Below are 20,568 nucleotides of genomic sequence, written 5' to 3'. Positions count from 1 at the left end.
AACTTTGGGGGTGAGGGTGGGAGTATTTCTAGCTCATCTTACCCTGAAATAATTGGTCTTTGAAATACCAGTTTTATGGGAGGTATGGTGGGGAGCCAGGGGGTTATTTTATGAGACTCTTCAGGTTTGGAAACTCTGAGGCTTTTGTTCCTGTCCTCTGTACTCTATGAAATTAAGAAACTCTATGAAATTAAAGTCACCAGGTTCTTCAAATATAATATATTTAGGATTTCTCTAGGTTCCTATTTTCATTCATATTTTAGTCTCAGTATTAATTTCCTTGGGTTGTTATAACAAAGCACCACAAGCTGGATCTCCTAAAACCACAGATTTATTCGCTCAGACTTCTAGAGGCTAGAAGTCTGAACTCAGATGTTGACAAGGTTATGCTCTCTCTAAAGCCTTAGAGCAGGATCCTTCCTTGCCTCTTCCAGGTTCTGGTGACCCCAGGCATTCCTTGGCTCTACTCCAATCTCTGTCTCCATCTTCACATGGTCAGCCGCCCTCTGTATCTGCCTGTGTCCACAAATTTTCTTTCTAAAAACACCAGTCATATTGGATTAGGGCTGCTGTAACCTGGTATGACCTCATCTTAACCTGATTACATGGGCAAAGACCTTATTTCCAAATGAGATCATATTCACAGCTATAGAGGGTTAGAACTTCAACATTTTTGAAGGGAGTCAATTCAATTTATTTATTGTCTGTAAAAATTTCTTTATTTCCTACCACCTCTTGAATGCTCTCTTGTATATTCTACTTTTTTTATAGCCATCATCTGTACAATCTTTCTGTCTCTTATTCAACATCAGGGCTTATTTCTCACTCTTTTCATTCTGCTTGCCCATAGGAACTCCCTTCATTTTTCCACTGAGCTGTGGAATTAGAATCCGGGGTGGGGGGGGGGGCGGGGGGGAAGGCTTATTAGAAATGAGCACAAAATAAGAATAAGGCTTTAAATAGTGACTCAGTAGATATAACTCTGAATAGAGTAGAATTACTGCATGGACACTGAAATACTTTTGTGGGTGATGCTCATAGGTCTTTTATCCCTAGATTACTGTGGTATATCTTTCTAGGCTTTCACATCATAAAGATCTGGGGCTGAATCTTTTCTCTACCTCTTATAAGTGGTGTGACCTTGACAACATACATTAATTCTTAATTTCACAATTCCCTCATCTGAATAAAAAGGATATTATAATAACAACTACTTTTTAGGGATGTAGACAGATGGCATACTTAGATGCCAGAGCAGGTAGTGAATAATTGTGCAAACAATCCTTTCTGCGTTCCAAATGGGTAAGGACTTTGAATAAGTTGCCTGTGAACCAAAGAGGTGAGAAAAGCAGTGTCTGTCCTTTTTACAAACAAATCCTGTGGAGTAATTGCAGGGGCTCCTTCCTTATCCAAGGGACTCCTAGATAAGGAAAGTGAGGTACTGAGATGTGATTCCTAAAACACGAAAGGAAGATGCTAATAACCACGTGACATGTGAAAGTCATTTTGGAGATGAGGAGCGGTTCTGTATCCCTTAAGGGGGAAATTGGAATTCCAATGAACTAGCTCCTCCTTCTGTTCACAGCTCTGCCAGCCAACAGGTTGTTGGGTCTCTGCTTGAAAAACCATCTTTCCTTCAACTATTATGACACGTCATCTCTGTCAAGTGGGAGGGAAGAGGTAGAGAAAACAAAATGCCAGACAACATTTTATCCTGTATTTTACACCCTGAACACAAAACCCAAAGATCTTTAACACGTATTTGAAAGCCTCACCCAGGCCCAGACTCCAAGTGTTTTCTAAGGTCAGCTTCAGACAACTTGCTCCTGCTGCCAGTCTTCAGAGCCCGAGGATTAAGTCGGGGCAGTAAGGCCATCCCACACAGTGCCAGTCAGGTCACTGCAGATGTTATGAAAGACTCAGTGGAGGTGCCCTATCTCTCTTCGGGGCAGGGTGAGGTCTGTCCAGGGTCAGCAGACTGCCCATTGGGGTGGGAGGTCTAAGGGAGTCAGAGGTAAGAGGAGGGTGTATCCAAGCTGAAGTCTTTGAGTGGGAACTGGAGATACCGATACTGAAGCCAAGAGTGGCATCATTCATCGGAACCAGCCAGATGTTGGGGTGGTCTGCATGAAGGGCTGGCAGTGAGGAGGGATATCTTGGATGATTGCTATGAACACCAGCAGGTACAAGGTCCTCTCCAAGGGTTGTCACACAGGGATATGTCAGGCTGCTTCAATTAAGATCCCCATGGACTGGAAAATGGGGACCACCGTGGAGACAAGCCACAGCTTGAATGTTGGATTATTTGTGAGGGTAAGACCACAACCTGGACAGAGGGGTGGGCTTCCCTCTAGGATGAGGTCCTTCATTGTATCCACTATCACATTCCTACCAACCACCAGGGGACCTCATGTGTCTCTCAGATATGATGGGGGTGGGGTGTCATTTTAGAGTCATCTTTTCATGGGCCCAGGAGAAAGAGCTAGAGCCTAGGAAATGATCCTGTGGGATGAGAAATTAAATGATGCCTATTGTGGATTCAGATCATGTGATGATAGCTGCAAAAGGCCCTCTACTTTGGGGCAGGATGGTGCTACCTCCAAAGAATGGCATGAGGAATGAACAGCCCTGACTAGCTGACCAGCACATGGTGGGGTCAGAAAACAGAATGGAGTGAGCCTGGCTGTGTTTTGCTCTTTTATACTTCATGAGTGTATTTCCCTGTAGCCCTCCCCACTCTCTCTTTTTTTGAAGATTTTATTTATTTATTTATTTATTTATTTATTTATTTATTTATTTTTATTTATTTGTGAGAGACAGAGAGTGAGAGAGCATGAGCAGGTGGGGCAAAGGGAGTGGGAAAGGCAGATTACCCATTGAGCAGAGAGCCTGATGTGGAGCTCAACCCCAGAACCCTGAGATTGTGACCTGAGCCAAAGCAGATGCTTAAATGACTGAGCCACCCGGCACCCACCTACAGCCTTCTCTTGCCAAAGTCTTTAGGAAAGTTCTCTGGGGTACTGTGGAGGAGGCAGAGAATGTCAGAGTGAGAAATCCCAAAGGAAGGTTACTCTGAGGGTCACTCTAGTCCAGCCATTCCTAGATGCCTACAGGTCTCTTCCTGGAACACACCTTTGCTCAGCTCTGGGGAGCCTGTGTTTGGTTTTATCAAAGAGGTTGTTCCCATAGAGGGGAGCTTGACTGTTCCACGTCCCCAGTCCTAGACAAAGCAGTTTCTGAAGTGCTTTTCTTCTCGAAAATGCTATAGGTCTCCTCCTCTGACTCTATCCCATTTCCAAGCAGTCCTGATCACACACATGGAGCAAGGTTAGGGACTAGACATTCAGAATCCATCTGTGACCCTCAGCCTTGCATCCCATTTCTCCACATCCTTGACTCATTCAGCTTTCAGGGAGCTCAGCCAAGTCCTCTGGGCAAGAACTCTTACTTACCCTGATCCCCAGCTCGACATTCTCGCCTCCGTAGACCTCCATGCCTTCGTCTAGTAGGCCAATCTCCTGGAAGTACTGCCGGTCCACAATAAAGCAGCCGATGAGGGCAGGGCTCCTACAGGGATGTGGGAGATGGGCCAGCAGTTAGTGGAGGGGCTGCTTCCTGGGGATGGCCAGAGGAGTACTAGCAGTGGTGCCTTCCTCCAGGAGGATCTGTTCCTCTTCCTTCCTTTGCCACTAGAGCTGGTATGGGCCTTGTTCTCCGAGGGTCCCTCTCAGGCCCACCTTCACCAGCTGCTCTAGGGAGGCTGTTTCTTGAAGGCAGCAGCAAGAGCTCCTGTCCTGGAGCCAGTTGTCATTCCAGGGGGTTCTTGCCTATGTAACCAACCCCAGGAAATAGTGCTCACCCCACCAGCTTGGTCTGAGCATCTGCATCTCTAGCTGCCCTAATGCCCGAGTTCTGAATCACACAGCCAGTCTCTGCTTCTACCTTGGCACCCAGGCTAACTCCCTACCTTTCCCCAGCTTGGGTTCTGTACATCAACCCTGGTTCACTTAGAAAGATTAGCTGGGGCTTTGGAGAGCATAGTAAATGATTTGGATTTTATCTGGAGGCAAAGGGGTGCCAGTGAGGAATTTTCAGCTGACTTTGGAATGAGCAGAAATAAGTCTTAAGTCAGAGAAAGGCAGATACCATATGATTTCACTCAGATATGGGATTTAAGAAACAAAATAAATGAACAAGGAAAACAAAGAGACAAACAAACAAACAAAAAAAAAAAACCCAGACTCTTAAATACAGAGAACAAACAGGTCTGTGTTTTTAAAAGAATCCTTGGGTAGCTGTGGGGTGGCTGGAGGAGGCCGAGTGGCAATAGGAATCCAGTTGGGAAGCTCATTGCTATGTCTATGGCAAAATGATGAGGTCCTTGACCTGAGTATCAGGAATGGAGAGGGGGACTGTTTAAAGACACATTTTAATGTAAAAATCAACAGAACTTAGAAAACAGATGAACAGGTGAGAGAGAAGGAGAAATATGAATGCCAACTGGTTTTGTGGTTTGGGTGATGGCAAGGTGGGGACCACCCATCGATGCAGGCTATAGAGAAAAGGCTAGTTTCAGAAGGAAGAAGCATTCCCTAGTGAGAACGTGCCTGGGGGACAGTAGAGGGAGAGAGCCAGCTCCGAGGGCTTTTCTATCGCTGGGTCTTAGGCCAGAGCAATACATCAACAGCCAGTGGGTCCAGGAGCTGGGGGGCCTTTCCTTAGTGAGAGTGTGAGCGCGGGGCTCACCGGCTGTGTGCAGGTGCCTAGTGAAGCACGAGACTTCACTAGAGTGATTAGTATTAGGAGAATCAGCGTGAGTGCATGTGGGCTGCTTCTCTGCTGAGAGCATTAACTTTCGCAAATGACACCGCACACAGCTACCATTTCTAGCTCTTGCATAGCATTTTATCAGCTGGTGGCTGAAGGATTCGCAGGGGAAGAGAGAGAAAATGAGATGAGGAATCCTCAGCTATGAGAAAACGGTCAGTCACGTGCAAATGGACCCATCTTTGACACTGGAAACTCATCAAGGTGGAGAAACAGCTCCTTTGTAAGCCATTTCTTGGGGCAATGCTGATGCGGGAGGCTGCTCTGCAGCCTTTGGGTCGGGACCCTGCCCCTCCTCCTTTCAAATCACAGCATTTTATTCCAGATGGGTTCATGTTCCATAGACCGCAGGCAGCCAGGCTGGTCAGTCTACTTCAATCCACCACTCCTAGAGTGGGCTGAGTTCCTGCGCTGGTGGAGGATGCTTGATCCAGTCCTTGGAGGTGCATGGTATGAGTAAAATCCGCCCCCCCCTCACCCCCGGCTGTGTGTCACTGTGAAAAGTTCCCTAGCCTCTTGGAGCCTCTGATTCGGTATCTATGAAACTGAATCAACTATAACCTCACACGGATTAAATTAAATAATGTAAAACTTTGAAAGCCTCTGGGATGTAATTGTTACTTGAAAATCATTTAAAAAGATGCATTTGCACATTGAAGCAGCTCAAAGAATCCCCTCTTGAAAAGCATGGTGATTTAAAAACATCAGCCTGGCGGAGTGGGCAGTGTGAAGTCTCAACATTTTTCTCGACATTGCTGAAATGTCAAGTATTTCAACATGGTGCTCTAAGACCTGCAGGAAGGGGCCTTCCCCATTTGGCGAAACCCACTCAGAAGAACAGCAGAATCTGAAACAGCGACTGTGCAATGAACATAGGCCACCTTACATAGTCTATCACTTATTAACCAGCTGGGGTATGATGTAGACCCAATCAGCCTAAAAATGTTATTGGTTTATCCCCTTCCTTGTTCCCAAAAGGGTTAGAGATAGCTTACAAAAAATGTACAGTACGGGACGCCTGGGTGGCTCAGCGGTTGAGTGTCTGCCTTCGGCCCAGGGCGTGATCCTGGAGACCCAGGATCGAGTCCCACATAGGGCTCCCTGTGTGGAGCCTGCTTCTCCCTCTGCCTATGTCTCTGCCTGCCTCTCTCTGTGTGTCTCTCATGAATAAATAAATAAAATCTTTAAAGAAAAAAAAATGTAGAGTACATTGAGAAACAAAATACATAAATGTCTGAAAAGACCAAAAGTTCACAACAAATCGGGGGCCAATTAGAATACAGGTCCTCCTTCACAGTTCTTAAAGGTGACCCACAAAATTCACACTGAGCTTCCTGGTAGCCAAGGTGAAAATGAACAACCCTGTCTTAGAGGTAAGATTTATAGTTCCCATATGAAAATACCACACTCATTCCTTGGGGCTAACAAGATTTTCTTTGTCTAGCAGTCAGTTTGAAAGAAATTTCTCATGTCAGTCTTCTAAGAGGTCACTTTGGGACACAGTGAACAGCCTTCCCAAAGACGTCACTGTAGAATGCAATAGAAGGTAGCTCTGGGCTCTTTTTTATCGCTTACAACGTGTGGACACAGCTCCAAGGAAACAGGAGCCAAAGTGGGCAAGGTATATTTGTAATAACCCACAGCTTTCTGTGGGGTTGTCTTCACCTAAGGGTAAAACCAATAATGTTCATCCATGAATATAATTTCTGATGGCCAAGTTTTTGAGAAAAATTAGGCGATGGAAACTTTGAGGCTGAGATGATATCCTCTGTCAACGACCTAGAAGGCAGGTTTACTACGACTAGGCCAACACATTTCAAGATGAGCAGAATAAAGCAGCTAGTACAGCGCAGTCTTCTGCAAGAAAGCTCCTTGCACGATAGCATGGTCCCTTCCAGTATCAATCAGCTGGCCTAGGGGCAGAGTGTCGCCATGCTAGTTCTGAGCTCAACAGTGGGTATCTACGAGGATGACAGCTAGATATGGAATCTAGCTGACCTAGGTTTGGATCCTGCTTCTACTGCCCACAGCCTTAGGCAGGGCCATTCGCCTTCATCCATCCTGTGGCTGTAAAACAGGGATGACACAATGAACTGTCACAAGGCCATCACGAGGAGCAAATGAGACCGTGTGTGTAAAAGGCCCTTGCACACAGCGACCTCCGAATTACTATTTAACAACACAAAACTGTGGCAAGGGCTAACACAGGTGGGTAACAGAGATAACCGCGAGAAAGCTGGATGGTTCTCTTCCATCCTGTTTTAAATATGAATATAGTTTTTTTCTTCTGGCAAGGAGAGATGTGATCTCAGATAATAATCACCCAGTTTCAATTAAATTTTTCATAATCTTTCTCCCTCATGTAATACAAAGCAACATCAGTTTCTAATCTCTTCTTTCATTCCAAGAATTGTCCCCTAGGCTACCTCTGGTGCCATCTGTGTGTTTCGTGGGCAGGACTTTGCAGAGAGCATAAAGGTACCTGATCTGTGATTAACCAGACAGAAATAAGGGCCGGTGGGGTGGCTGTGTCAGGAGTCCTGACCATAGAAGAGAGGCTGCCCAAGGGAGTCACCTGGGTGTCTGTGAAGGCAGCAGTGAAGGCAGAAAGAGCTTGGGATCTTTGAAATGCAGTTTGCAGCCACTTTTCGGTGAATCCTACAGGAGAAACTCAAGTATCAGCAAGGCATACAAGCTGCTGTGGGGTCTGGCCTTGCCTCTCTGCTCCTCCAGCCTCTGGGGCTGCCTCCTCATACTCCTCTTCCCAAAGGTCCCTTTATAGTTCCTCTGTGTCCACAAACTCACCCTGTTTCTTCAAACATGGGTGCCCCTGCCCCAACCCTGCAATGTCCTACATTCACTCAAAAACAAGTGCGAATCCTAGTCTCTGAAAAAGATTCTCCCCACTTTCTATGCAGTTTCCTCCAGCAGTAATTTGTTTCCTCCAATTATTTTGTCTGTCATCGCTAGACTGCAGGGTTTTGGGGACAGCAATGGAGTCTTAATCACTCTGGATCCCCAGCACCCAGCACAGCAGTTGGCACTCAGCAGGTGTCCCATAGTGATGTGTTGAAATGAGTAGCTCTGAGCCTCCGGATGGATTCTGGGGGCCATGATTCTATTGAAAGGGAACATCAGGGCCTGTAAGTGGGGACTGAAGGTCATTTTTAATTCCTTTCCAACCCCCACTTCTACCGCCTCATCCCACAGTGGGGCTGGAGTTTGGGGAATAAGGCTTGAGCTGGGAGGGGAGCTCTTGAGTGGAAGACAGAGCAGAGAGACCTACAGGTAAGGATGCTTTACCTGATCGGGGCGGTGGAGTTCTCCAGCTTCCACCAGGCCTTGGGGGGGTTTAGGTAGCGGCACCACAGCTCCCAGTCAAAGCCCTGGGCGGCCAAGGGGTACTCTTCTATCTCAAAGTTGTCATACTTGATGTTGTCAAAGGATGGTGAGATGATCCGCTTCCGGTTCTCCTTTATGCGGGTGAGCACAGGTTCCGCCCTGAGCAAGAGGGAGAGAGAGAAGGGAAACTGCTTCCTAGGTGGATAAATACTTGACTGGCGACCCCTAAAGCTCCTTCCTCTGCAGAAAAAGGCAAAAAACCACCTGGCTATCTGCTCCAGCCGGTTGCTCTGCCTCCTGGGAAAGAGCCTCTGTTTAACCTCCAGCCCCCTCCACTTCTGGGTTGGCAAGAGGCCTGGCCACTCCTGCAGCACGTCCTGGGCTGAGCTGAGAGACTCTTACTGCCTTAGATCCTTGTGTCTATTTGCTTTCCTGTTTCCCAGTAGAAAAAAAAAAAATCAAGACCTTAGAAAGAAGAAAGGAACAGATCTGAGGTTCCATGGGTAGCTTTCAACTCGGGCTTTGATTTTGTGAAAATTCAGTATATCAACCAGGAGGAAACGGCAGAGGAGGATGGCAAGGGAGGAGGGTGAGAACAAACTTATTTCCGCCAGTTACTCAATGCTCCTTCCATCCTTGCAGACGTGCCACCCCATCCCACGTGTTCTCCACCGCCCCGGGGAGAGGTGGGAGTAGGGCTTCCGAGCAGCCAGGAGGCCCCTATGGGCACCAGGCAAGTAAAGTGTTTGCAGACGGGAATGATGAGCTTCTTATTAATAATGCATTTGTTGCATAATTGTTTATTCAAATCAGCTTGAAATAGTAAGTGTCCCTCTCCTCTTCTGGCCATAAATCCAACGAAAATGCTTTTTAAATAGTCACAAATGGCAAGCAGGGACTTCAACTATAAAAAACGGCTTCATTGCAGCCTTAATTTGAGCCTGTTATGTAAAAGTATGCCTAAATCTAACCATGTGGTGTGCATGCCCGGCTGCTCCTTCCTACCAGAGGGCCCTCCTCACCTGGCGCTCTACAAAGCCACACACAGCAGGCTGGCCACAGCACACCGTCTGGCCCTGCAGGGATGCTGGTGTCAGGTGCCCCATCCCAGCTTCGCTGCGCCTCTGAGGCCACATACCTTTTCTCTTGCCCCACGTGGCAGCTGAGCAGCCCGGACCAGAAAAAGGAAGTTTTTGTAAGACCTAGTTTCACCAGTAGGGAAAATCTGAGATTCTTTGCTCTGTCTGGCCTGGCATTTTGCGGGGCGGGGGGGGGGGGGGGGGGGGGGTGTCCAGGTCACCTGGATGGTAACATCAGGCTACCTTCTACCCCTCTGACCACTGGGCCTTGACCGTGTCTGCATGGTTGGCCTTGTGCCCCAAGTCTGGTCCAGCCTCCCCTTGCTCAGCAGTTGCAGCCCTGTCCTGAGCTGGGCTGGCACTCTCAGCTCTGTCCTCAGCCCACTCTCAGATCCTCTCTCCTAGGGGAAGACACTAGCTAGAGTCACACCTGATGCCACCATATATACCCTTTAGAGACTGTGTATTGACCTGTTGGCCCCCGACCCTCCTCCACCTTGAAGGGCCAGCCCCGTTGCCTCCAGTAGTCACACATCCAGATCTCAGCTATTCCCAGAATTCTCTCCTTTCCCCCACTGTGGCTGAGATCCCAGCTTGCTTTGCACTCATTTGAGCCAAAGCTCCCGACCACACTGGGATTCATCTTCCTCTCCTGACGGGCACTTACCAGCCCACATTGAACTCCACGTGGGCATCAAAGAGTGCCACCACGGGCGCAGTGGCCACCCTCCAGCCGCTGACTCGGGAGCGGATGAGGCCCTCCTGCTTGCTGTGGCGCACGACTTTGATAAAGCCTGGCTTCTGGCCATTCACCTTGTCCACGTACTCCGTCAGCTTCTCCTTCAGTTCCTCTGCGAGGGACAAAACGCATCATTAGGAGAAGGGGGAAGGTGTGATTTAGACACATGCCCTTTTAGGGGGAACTGACCCCCACCCAAGAGGCTGGGGGTCTGTTTTCCCTCCCAGGTCTCTTTCACGATCCCCAGGCCAGTGCCGCTCAGCTTTGAAGAGAAAAACAGAGGAGAAAACAGTTTGTATTGAGTGCACACGGTCACATGCTTCAACACGTGCTATTTAATCTTCACCAGCAGCCCATGGGAAAATGGGGCTCAGAAGGGTTTGCCAATTTGCCCAACACCATGCGGCTTGTGAGTGGCACAGGCTGGCTTCAAGCCGGGTCTAATGACTTCAAAAACCGTTTTCTTCTCATCAGCTCAGTGGCCTCTTTCTTCCCCAGTGCCCTCCACTCCTTCTCTCCTAATGGCCAAGGAAAGCTTCCATCTGCGACGATGATAGGCCAGAACCCAGTCCTGCCCGGATCCCCATCTTTCCAGGAAGTGAATGACCAGGCACTACGCCATGTGGGCAGTTGGTATTGGTTTGTTGCCTGCTGCTGCTGGCCAAGCATCTGATTCCCCTGCTTCTTCATAAGTCTTAATGGGTCCTGCGGTCCCCTTGCCTCTCAGCTAGTGGCAGCACAGTGGTTTGGGCAATAGCCTACGCTACCCCGAAATGGCCTGAGTGGGCTGCATTCTCCTACCTGCAACCACTGCACCTCCCCAGGACTCAGTTTCCACCCTTTGCCTGTGCTCTCCAGGACTGGCCCTTTGGGTGCCCTCCTCCCATCTTCTGAGCCAGCCTATGCCCGGGTCAGCCCCAGGTGGGCTGAGCCTGCTCCTTATCAGAGGACGGTAGGAGCTGCGTGTCCCTTGGTGCTCAGTCTGGGGCCTGCCAGACCTGCATCCCATTCTGCGGAAAGGGTATGAGGTAGCAGGCACAGTGCCTGGCACATGGTAGGCGTGTCTCATAGCAGCAGCTCTCCGTAGCAGAAAGAGGATGGTATTTGGGGTCAGCAGTACTGCATTTTAAGTCTGCCTTCTATGTATTAGTATTATGATCCTAGGCCTGTTACTAAACTAGTTGTTGAGGTCCATGTGGGTATCTGGATGTGGTGAATGTATTTTGCACGTGGTAAGGATGTGAACTTTGGGGAAACACAGGGTGGACTGTTAGGGGTTAAACTGTGTCCCTGCAAAAAGACTGAAGTCCAAACCCTAGGACCTTAGAAGATGACCTTATATGGAAATAGGGTTCTTGTAGATTGAACCGAGTTAAGATCCTTAGATCCTACTCCAATATGACAGGTGTTCTTATAAAATGAGGAACTTTGGACACAGGCAGATGTAATGAAGAAAGACAAAAAGGGAGGCAGAAGGAAAAGATGATTGTGACGCCTGGGTGGCTCAGCAGCTGAGCATCTGCCTTTGGCTCAGGTCATGATCCCAGGTCTGGGGATCAAGTCCCACATCAAGCTCCCTGTGAGGAGCCTGCTTCACCCTCTACCTGTGTCTCTGCCTCTCTCTGTGTGTCTCTCATGAATAAATAAATAAAATCTTTAAAAAAACAAAAAAGAAAGAGAGAAGGAAAGAAAGAAAGAAAGAAGAAAGAAAGAAAGAAAGAAAGAAAGAAAGAAAGAAAGAAAGAAAGAAAGAAAGAAAAGACGACCACTTAAAGCCAAGGAATATCTGACAGTCCCAGAAGCTCTGAAGCAGGCCTGGAACAGATCCCTCCCTATCACCTTCAGATGGGGCATGGCCCTGCTTGATTTGGACTTGATTTTGGACTCCAGAACAGTGAGACAATAAATTCCTATTCTAAGCCATTCAGTTTGTGGTACTTTGTTACAGCAGCTCTAGGAAACTAATATAGTTGTTATTAGGATTAAGTGGGATTAACATGCATGAAAAATGCACAGCTCATTGTAGATGCTCAAAAAAAAAAAAAAAAAAAAACCCACAAGTTCCCTTCCCCCTTTCTCAGTTTCCATCACACTGGGAATTGTAAGGGAAGAAGGAGCTGCAAAGCCTTCTTCATATTCTCTGGTCCACGACCACCTCCTCTTGCTCTGCTCTGTCTCTAGGTGAGAATGCGAGCAGCAAGGCCATGGTGGCCAAGCAGGAGCTATGAACATGTGCAGGGGCCTCATGCCCAGGGAGGACCATGGGGCATGGTGGCTACTGCCAGAACCGGTACACCTTTCTGTCGACATGGATTTCAATCTTTTTACACATGATGCTGGCCAAAACAAACAAACCCGGTCTGGATGGATGGGTAGGAGACAGTCCGTAGGCATCCTGCTTGAGTTATCATCGAGTTGGTGAGGGAACTGGGCACCCAGGGCAGAAATGCTGAGAGGGAGGCAGGAAACTCGGGTCCTAGACAGCTACCAACTTGCTCTGTGGCCTTGGGCAAATCCCTAAGAATCCCAAGACCTCAGAGTTAGTTGGACAGGCTTTTAATGTTTGTTTTGAACTGATTACCCATCTAAAGTTTGAATTCCCTCTCTCTATCCTGATAAGTGATCATCCAGCCCCTGCGGTGACCAGAAACATGACACAGCCCATTCCTTACTGGGTCACTCCAATTATAGATGTGCCAAATGCCAGGGTCTTTCAACCTTCCATTCCCTGGTCCAAGGTTTATTTCGGGACCAAAGGGGGCAGATCAAATCCCTCTTCCACCTGACAACCATTTAAGACCATCCTTAAGTCCTCACCGGGGATTTCTCTGAGTATTTCTCTGGATCAAATGTCTTCAGTGCCTCCATATATTTCCTCACATCTGTCAGTTCAGGTTCTGAACTTCTCTCTAAATATGTTAGTTTTTCTTTAACAGTTTTAAATTATGCACCTAGAAATTGGTCTAATACTTATGGAATAAATTGTGCTATACAGAATAGAATGAACGAGTCACCTCCTTTATTCTAGAATCTATGCCCCTATTCATAGAGTTGAGGGTCACATTAGCTTGCCCTGCTTTTGACTCAAACTGAGTTTCCTGGAAACAGACTACACAGGTCCTTTTCACATGGTGCTGCTAAGTCAGGGCTCCTTCATCCCTCTTTGTCATGGATGTGTGCTGTGTGGGTGCATACCTGTGCGTGTGTGTGCGTGCACACACGCATGCACATATGTGCATGCTCTGAGCCAAAACAGAGGATCTTACGTTTAGGTCTCTTTCATTCAATCTTTTTAAAGATATACACGATCTTTCTTTTTTAAAGATTTTATTTATTTATTCATGAGACACCCAGAAAGAGAGAGGCAGAGACACAGGCAGAGGGAGAAGCAGACTCCCTGTGGGGAGCCTGATGCAGGGCTGGATCCCAGAACCCCAGGATCACGACCTGAGCCAAAGGCAGCCGCTCAACCACAGAACCACCCAGATGCCCCATATACTGTCTTTCTGAAGTCAGAATGTTTTGTCCTTGATTCTGTTAACCCATGTCTTTGTTATCTAGCCTCCAGCTTTCTGGCTTCTGCAAAAGTGATTAGCATATGGCCTTGATTGTCATTCTTTTACACAGCGTGACCTTGTCCAGAGTTAGGGCCAATGAGTCCTGTCAGGCTTTCTTGTCCCAGCCTGATGGAAATTCAGCAGACTTTTAGGCTGCCATTAACACACTCTGTATCCCACTTTAGCTGATGTGAAAGTAACCTCATGATCTCCGACCATGCAGCCGACTGGGGAGGCCTGGGGGTGCCGCTGTCTGTAGGTGTCAGGAGGTTGGCCATAGAGTGCCCTAACTCAGTGCGCCCTGTGCTTACCACATTTTCACACATGGCTGTCAGGAGGCCTCTTAAGACATTGACTGCTCCATCTCTTTCAAAGGTCCACCTCTCATGTACCCTTTTTGAAAGTTTTAAATAGAACTCATTAAGCCTGGTATTTGGACTTTTGATGATGGCAGCTAAGGGGTGAGTCCAGGAACTTGGAGTGAGAAGTGGGCTGATACCAAATGACACCCTTCCTGGCTGCCAGCGGGGACATACTTGTCCCCTTCTCTCTGTCCCCACCCCTTGGGTAAGAACCACTGTCTACAGGACCTCTGTTGTTGAGTTTATTGGTGGGATGGGGCTGTGGACGATTGCCACCCCAATGAAACTCCACGAATTTGCACACTTGTGTAGCTGCTTCACATGCTACAACTGGGCTGACCCTAGGGGGATGCAGCAGGAGGGACCTGTGCTGGGGGTCCCAGCATAGGCCTAGGGCTTGGGAAGTCCTGCAGTTTCTGCTTTCATTGTCTTGCTGCTCTGAGTAAGGAAGACCAGCCTCCTTGAGCTTGAGAGGCCCAGGGAGTCCCCATTAATTTAGGTCACCCCACCGAGGCCCAGACATGTGAGGGAGGCCACCCTGGATCTTTCCACTGATTATAAATGCAAGGGGAGCCCAGCCGACACCCTGTGGAGCAGAAACAAGCTGCCTTATTGCAGAATTGTGAGCCAATAAACGGTTGCTGTTTTAAGCCACTAACTTCAGGGATGGTTTGTTATACACAAAAGGCTAACAAAACAGGCTCTATTATTCCAGTATGGTGCTGAGGTTAGAGTAAGATTGTGAACTCCTGATGCACAGGAAATGTGAAGGTCCAGACAGACACAGAAGAACCACTTAGAAGACGGCAGCAAGGGATGAAAAGGCTTTGCTTTTCATAGGAGCTGCTTGCCCCTTTGAGCCTCTGAGCTCTGTTAAAAGAACTAATAAAGGTTTCCGGTGGACCAGCTAGAGGAAAATTCTGTTCTCAGCCTGCTGCATCCTGGACATTGGCTACTGATTAGAAGAGGGCATTCCATGAGCCCCAACCAAAGAGCTGCTATCAAAAATTGAAAAAGTCCTGAAATACCGCAGATAATACTGGCTCCTGGTCTTTGTAAAGTACCTTCACCTAATTAGGTTTTCATGCTCACCTTCAACTTTTATCAGCTGCCAAAGTGAGCAAGAACTACCTCAGAGGCACTTCCACATTTGCTAGGAAACTCTGGCCCCAAGACACTGCCTATTACATCTTTATATAACGTATATATGATAAATACCTCCCAGAACTTAGCTCAAAAAAAAAAAAAAAAACACACACACACACACACAGGAAGAGCTTGTGGCTTTCTTTAGACCTCCACCCAAATACATAAGCCCTCATCATAACCTTTTCGCCAAGGCTGCCGGGAAGTTGAGAGAAAAATCTAAGGGCTCATCATCACAGGGTTCAGCATTTCTGCTTCTCTACCTTTGCTAAAGATTTGATTTTCAACTTCTTGTCTACAAGCTGCATTCTTTTACTCTTTTTTTTTCCCCTCCGTGAGCTACCTTTAACTCCATCTTGAAAGATGTAGCAGAAACTTCTAATAAAGTGCCTTGGTGGAGCAGGGCAGGAGCAGAACTGCGGAAAGAAGGGGAAAGCTGTATGTAGTTCATGTTTGTTTTAATGTGTTGGGGAAAGCCGAGGTAGGGAGGCTGCTCTCTGTGCCTTTGCCAGATTTAGAATCAATGGTGGAGTTGTCGATCGCCTGCATTGACAGAGAAACACAATTTGCACCCTGCAGGGGGCCAGGTGTCATCCAGCCTGTGTTGCTCCTCCAGCCCTCTCCTGCTGTCCACAAATCCCTACTCTGCTGACATCAGGCCCACCTCTGTGAATCAGCACTCCCCGAAGCCAGCTCATCAAACACGGTTCCCCTCTTAGGAGGTCACAGGCCACTCTCCACCACCCCATGAGGTGCCTCCCCTCAGAGCCTGCTGAGTACAGGCTGCTTGCCTGCTCTCCCTCCTTCCCACTCAGAAGCCAAGTAAAAATGCAAAATTTGGCCAGCCTGCGAACGGAGCCTTTTCTTACTTCCCCCATATACGCTCCTGTGCTGCTCCCATAAAAAGCAATTAGCTTCACAGGGTCATCCCAAAGGAAACAAAACGCAGCCTGAGCAGAAGTCTGGTACTAATGGCCGTTAATCTGATTGAAACACACCTAATGAGATACTCTTTATCTCCTGCATGAAGGAAAAAAGAAAGGATCAGGGAATCGATGGCTGATGGGGCTTCACTCTTTTGAGGGCAGCAGCTCCACAGACATCCTTGCAAAACGGCCTGCCCAGCTTGCTCTGGAGAACCTGGTCCTCGTCCTTCTCCCAGTGCTCACACCATCCTTTTCCACACCTGCATTAGGTTTGGGGGAAGTAGGAGTGACGGGAAAGCCACCCACCCACTCATTTGGCGAATACTGAGCAACTCACTATGTACCAGGTATCCATCTAGTTGCTCTGGCCAGAGCTGTGAATGAGAAGGTCCTTAAGGAGCTTCCATTCTGCTGGATGCTGGAAAGGCATGTGATGTCCTTCACTGACTGAGAGAGTAGGGGGAGGAGATAGAGACCGATGGGATGCGAGGAGACAGGGGGGATGCAAGGAGACAGGGAGGGAGAGAGGGGGAAGGAGAGAGGGTGGCAGGAGAGGATGGTGCGGAGAGAGTGAGGAGAGAAAGACGGAGATTTTGGAAAAAGAACCTCAGAAACTGATTCAGGGCTCGCAGACACAGAGGCCTATCAGGCAACAGGCCTGCGGGACCTGAGAGGCAGTGCCTGGTGCAGCTGCAGGACGTCAGAGAGGCAGGGGTTAAGCTAGACCTACGTTCTGTACTTTCCTACAGCCTGCTGGTTCTCAACTGGGAGCAATTTTGTTACACTCTCATCCTCTGAGGGGATGTTTGGCAATGTCCGAAGACAGTTTGGATTGTCGCAACCGGGGAGGGTGCTCCTAGGCATGGATGCTGCTAAATTTCCTCCAGCGCACAGGGCAGCCCTCCACAAGAAAGAACCATCTAGTTCAAAATGTCAGTAGTGCCCAGTTTGAGAAACCTTGTGCAGCTCTAAATGATGGAGGCCTCATTGTGGAAATCTGAGCGTTGCTCTTGGGGGTACATGAAGTTTTGAGAACTGACAGCCTCAGGGGCGTACCTACTGAGAGACCTATTCCTGGGACCTGCAAAGCCTTCCTGCTTGGTGCTAACCAGAGTCAAAGAGGAGCTGCCTCTTTAGAAGGGCACTGCAACAGGTGCTGTTGGCTGGCTGGCCACTGTCCTGGTGTGGCCATCTGAGTGGGCTTCGCAAGGCCCACACTCAGAAGGGCCTGTACGTGGCTTAAAGCTCCTGACCATGGATGCTCTGCCCACATTTCCTTGGCACTCCCCTTCCCATACGCACTGCTGGCTTCTCTCTCTCTCTGCCTAGAGGCTTTCTCTGACCCCAGATATGTACTCAGCCTGCTGTGGGCCAGCTGCAGGTGCTATGGAGTCGCCATCTACAGCCATAGCTCTCCATCTGTTAGGGGATGGATATCCATGTTATGGGAATGAATTGTGTCCCCTCAAAATTCCTATGTTGAAGTCCTAACCCCCAATACCTTAGTATGTGGCTTCAATTAGAAATAGGCCATTGCAGGAGTAATTAGCTATGATATAGTTCCACTGGAACTTAGGGGGCCCCTAACCCAATATGATGGGTGTCCTTATAGGAAGATGGCCATATGGAGACACAGACTCACAGGGAGAATGCCATGTGAGGACAAACACATAGATTGGCATGATACATCTCCAAGCCTAGGAATACTAAAGACTGCTGGCAAACCCTAGAAGGTAAGAGAGAGGCATGGAACAGATTCACCAGCACAGCCCTGTGGACCCCTTGATCTTAGACACTGAGCCTCCAGAACTGAGACCATTTCTGTTGTTTAAGCCACCTAGTTGATGCTCCTTCATCACAGCAGCCCCAGGAAATGAATACATCCCAGCTTCCTTACCCCTTGGCTGGGGCACTGCTGAGGTAGGTGGTAGGCAGTCTCCAGCTGGGTTGGGCCTGGGGCCACAGCAGTAGCTTGTTCGTGATGTCTACGACATTGACCTTCTTCTCTCTCCTGCGTCACATCCCACTCCTTCATCACTGTTCCCTGGGGGTCACCAACTCGACCAATGACTTGGCCTCAATGCCTGTCTCAGGGCCTGCTTCTGTGAGAACCCAAACTAAGAAGTCATCTGTTCTCCAAGACATGGTGGTCCCCCACCAGCATGTGAATTTTTCACCCTTGATGGATGTGAATAATGTGTATGTATGTGAGAAGGATGACTGAAGTTTCTCTCCCCTTCTATCTCTGTGTTAACTGGCTAATGTTTAACGAAGGAGATAATAACGATGATGTACCAGGCATTTTGCACTTTGCATATAACATCTCATTTAAGTCTTTTGACAACCCTATGCTGTAGTTACTGTTAACGTTCTATTTTGAAGACAGGGAAATTACAGCACAGCGTGGCCCAGGTAGTAAATGGTGAAGTCAGGACTCAAATCCAGCTGGGCTGTACCCAGAGTTCATACTCTTTACTCTCCATGCTGCCTCTCTAGGATCAAAAACTGGCCCGCATGAGAGTCAGCTTGGTTGAAACAGGTTCCGGGGCACCGCCCTGATTAGGGTCTGATTTGGTGGATCTGGGACCAGAGGCTCTGAATTTCACACAAGCTCCCAGGGAGATGCTGATGGGCAGCCAAGCCTGATAACAAGGGAAACAAAGGAGCCTCCTCTGGAATAGGTGTGGCTCCAGCCCTCCACAGGAGGCATCAGACTCTGTCTGAAAAAGGATCTCCGCAGCCTCCCCCACCCCCACCTGCTCAGATAATTTCCTCTTCATTCTTCCCAACCCCTGGGCTCTGACTTGCTGCCCTCTGTGACAGACCCTTCATTTTCCAGGCAGTTTTCATTTCTCTGCATGTGGCCATCTTCAGATCTCATGCTTTGGACGGTCCCCTATAGTTCCCCAGCTGCCCTTGGCACAGGGCACGGCTTTTGTCCCTTCTGTCCAGCCCAACAGTCTCAGGTAAGCCAGCCTGGTGCTCCCCTCTAACACAATGTTGTCCCCCAAACCGCGCCAAGGTCAGAGGAGCCACCCCCCACTCTGTCCAGTGCCTGGGAGGGCGTATGAACACCACACCCTCCCCCCACCACCACTGAGAAGTGCTACTAATTGCTAGTCTCCGATGTGCTAATTTAAAGATTAAAAGCACAGCACATTTCTGTTTATTCTTCCAAGAGTGAACAGTGGCTGGTCTTCCTCAGATCAGAAGATTAACTGACTCTCCTCTAAAGCCATTTAGGGCCATTGAAACACAAATGATATGTCAACACATTTTAAAAGAGAGATTATTCATTAGGATGCAACGGTTGTCAAATCTAGCTGATCATCCACTTACCTAAAGAGCTAAAAAAATAAATGGACATAGATGCCAGCCCACCCTCACCCCCTTAAAGGATCTGGAGGGGGCTCTGGGCTCGGGCTTGCTGAAATGACAGTGAGCCGGGCTTAGACAGCTGTGATCCCAGGACACACCCAGGGCAGCCTTGCTTTGTGCGTCCCTCTCTCTTCAAGATCACTTTGGACAGGCCTTCAAATCCTGGGCAGTTTACAAATGCTTGCACGCGTTTTCTTCTTCTGTCCTATAGACTTACCAGCTGCACTTCCGCCCGGCTCCTTTAATCGCTGTACTTCTTCAAAGTCAATTGATACTGAAGTAGATTTGGAATGGCCTTAAACGCTTCTCTTTACTCAGGACTTGGGGGGAAAGTCTCCACCTAGGAGCCCCACAGATGGCATTTAAAGTATGGCTGGAGGGTCCAGGATTAGTGTCACAATCATCCTGGGAGTCTCCAAGCATTAATTCAGTCTTGGCAAGTCACAGAAAGCCCCAGAATTACCACCCAAAAAGACCTAGCCATCTGTTTCTGGGTCTATTCTTTCAGGTCATAGCCAGGCATTAGTGACTACCAAACCCACAATATATACACGCACTCCCCACTCGGTGGGGTCTCCAAATCCAGGCTCTCGAGATCCACTAACGCCTCCTTACCTGCTCCAAAAGGACTTATTCTCCCAAAGATCCTGCATGCTGTAATAACATGGTCAGAACTGGTTTCTGAGAGATGGCAGTGGCAGGTGTAAAAATGGTCCCCTGGCCAGTCAAGGATGTGTCAGATGCAAATCAATGCTACTCTCTCTTTCTCTCTTTCTCTCTCCTCTCTCCCTCCCTCCCTCCCTTTCTCGCTTTCTGTCTCAACAACAAACCAAAACTCGATTTATAACATTTGCCAATGTCTGTGGTGTAAGTACTACCACTATAGCTGGTTTCAAGCTATTAAAACCACCAGCCCTGAGAGATGTGCATGCAGCGTTGGGGAAGGGTGTGCGTGATCAGCTGGCGACAGTCCAGGTCAGCCCAGCACACTGGTTTTAATGCCCAGCCAGAAAGGCTGCAGTCCTGAGGGTGCTTCCTCTTACGTGACATATGTGCACTGTGCTCCGTGCTTTACGCCTACTGATCCTGTTCTTCATTCATTCATCCAGCAATGGTATGTTAAACACATATGAAGTACTGTACGTCATACACTATTCTAGTTACTCATCTAATTGAAATGTCACTACCACCCTGCAAACGATGATATTTATA

At 48.3% G+C, this 20,568-nt stretch overlaps 1 protein-coding gene across 1 annotated transcript in view; it reads right to left on the bottom strand.

Moving 5' to 3' along the window:
• The window catches only part of GALNT18 (polypeptide N-acetylgalactosaminyltransferase 18), a 338,899-nt gene that overhangs the window by 91,874 nt on the left and 226,457 nt on the right, over window positions 1–20,568 (bottom strand). Inside the window, exons 4-6 of the mRNA XM_026008242.2 lie at window positions 9,916–10,099; window positions 8,131–8,328; window positions 3,453–3,567 (exon numbers count right to left, since the gene is read on the bottom strand). Coding sequence (XP_025864027.1) covers window positions 3,453–3,567; window positions 8,131–8,328; window positions 9,916–10,099 — 497 coding nt within the window. The remainder of the gene's footprint in view (window positions 1–3,452; window positions 3,568–8,130; window positions 8,329–9,915; window positions 10,100–20,568) is intronic.

The sequence above is a fragment of the Vulpes vulpes genome, chromosome 11 (assembly GCF_048418805.1).
Source record: "Vulpes vulpes isolate BD-2025 chromosome 11, VulVul3, whole genome shotgun sequence".
NCBI classification, from domain to species: Eukaryota; Metazoa; Chordata; class Mammalia; order Carnivora; family Canidae; genus Vulpes; species Vulpes vulpes.
Note: the sequence above shows the minus strand (reverse complement) of the source record. Positions and strands in the feature narration are given on the sequence as shown.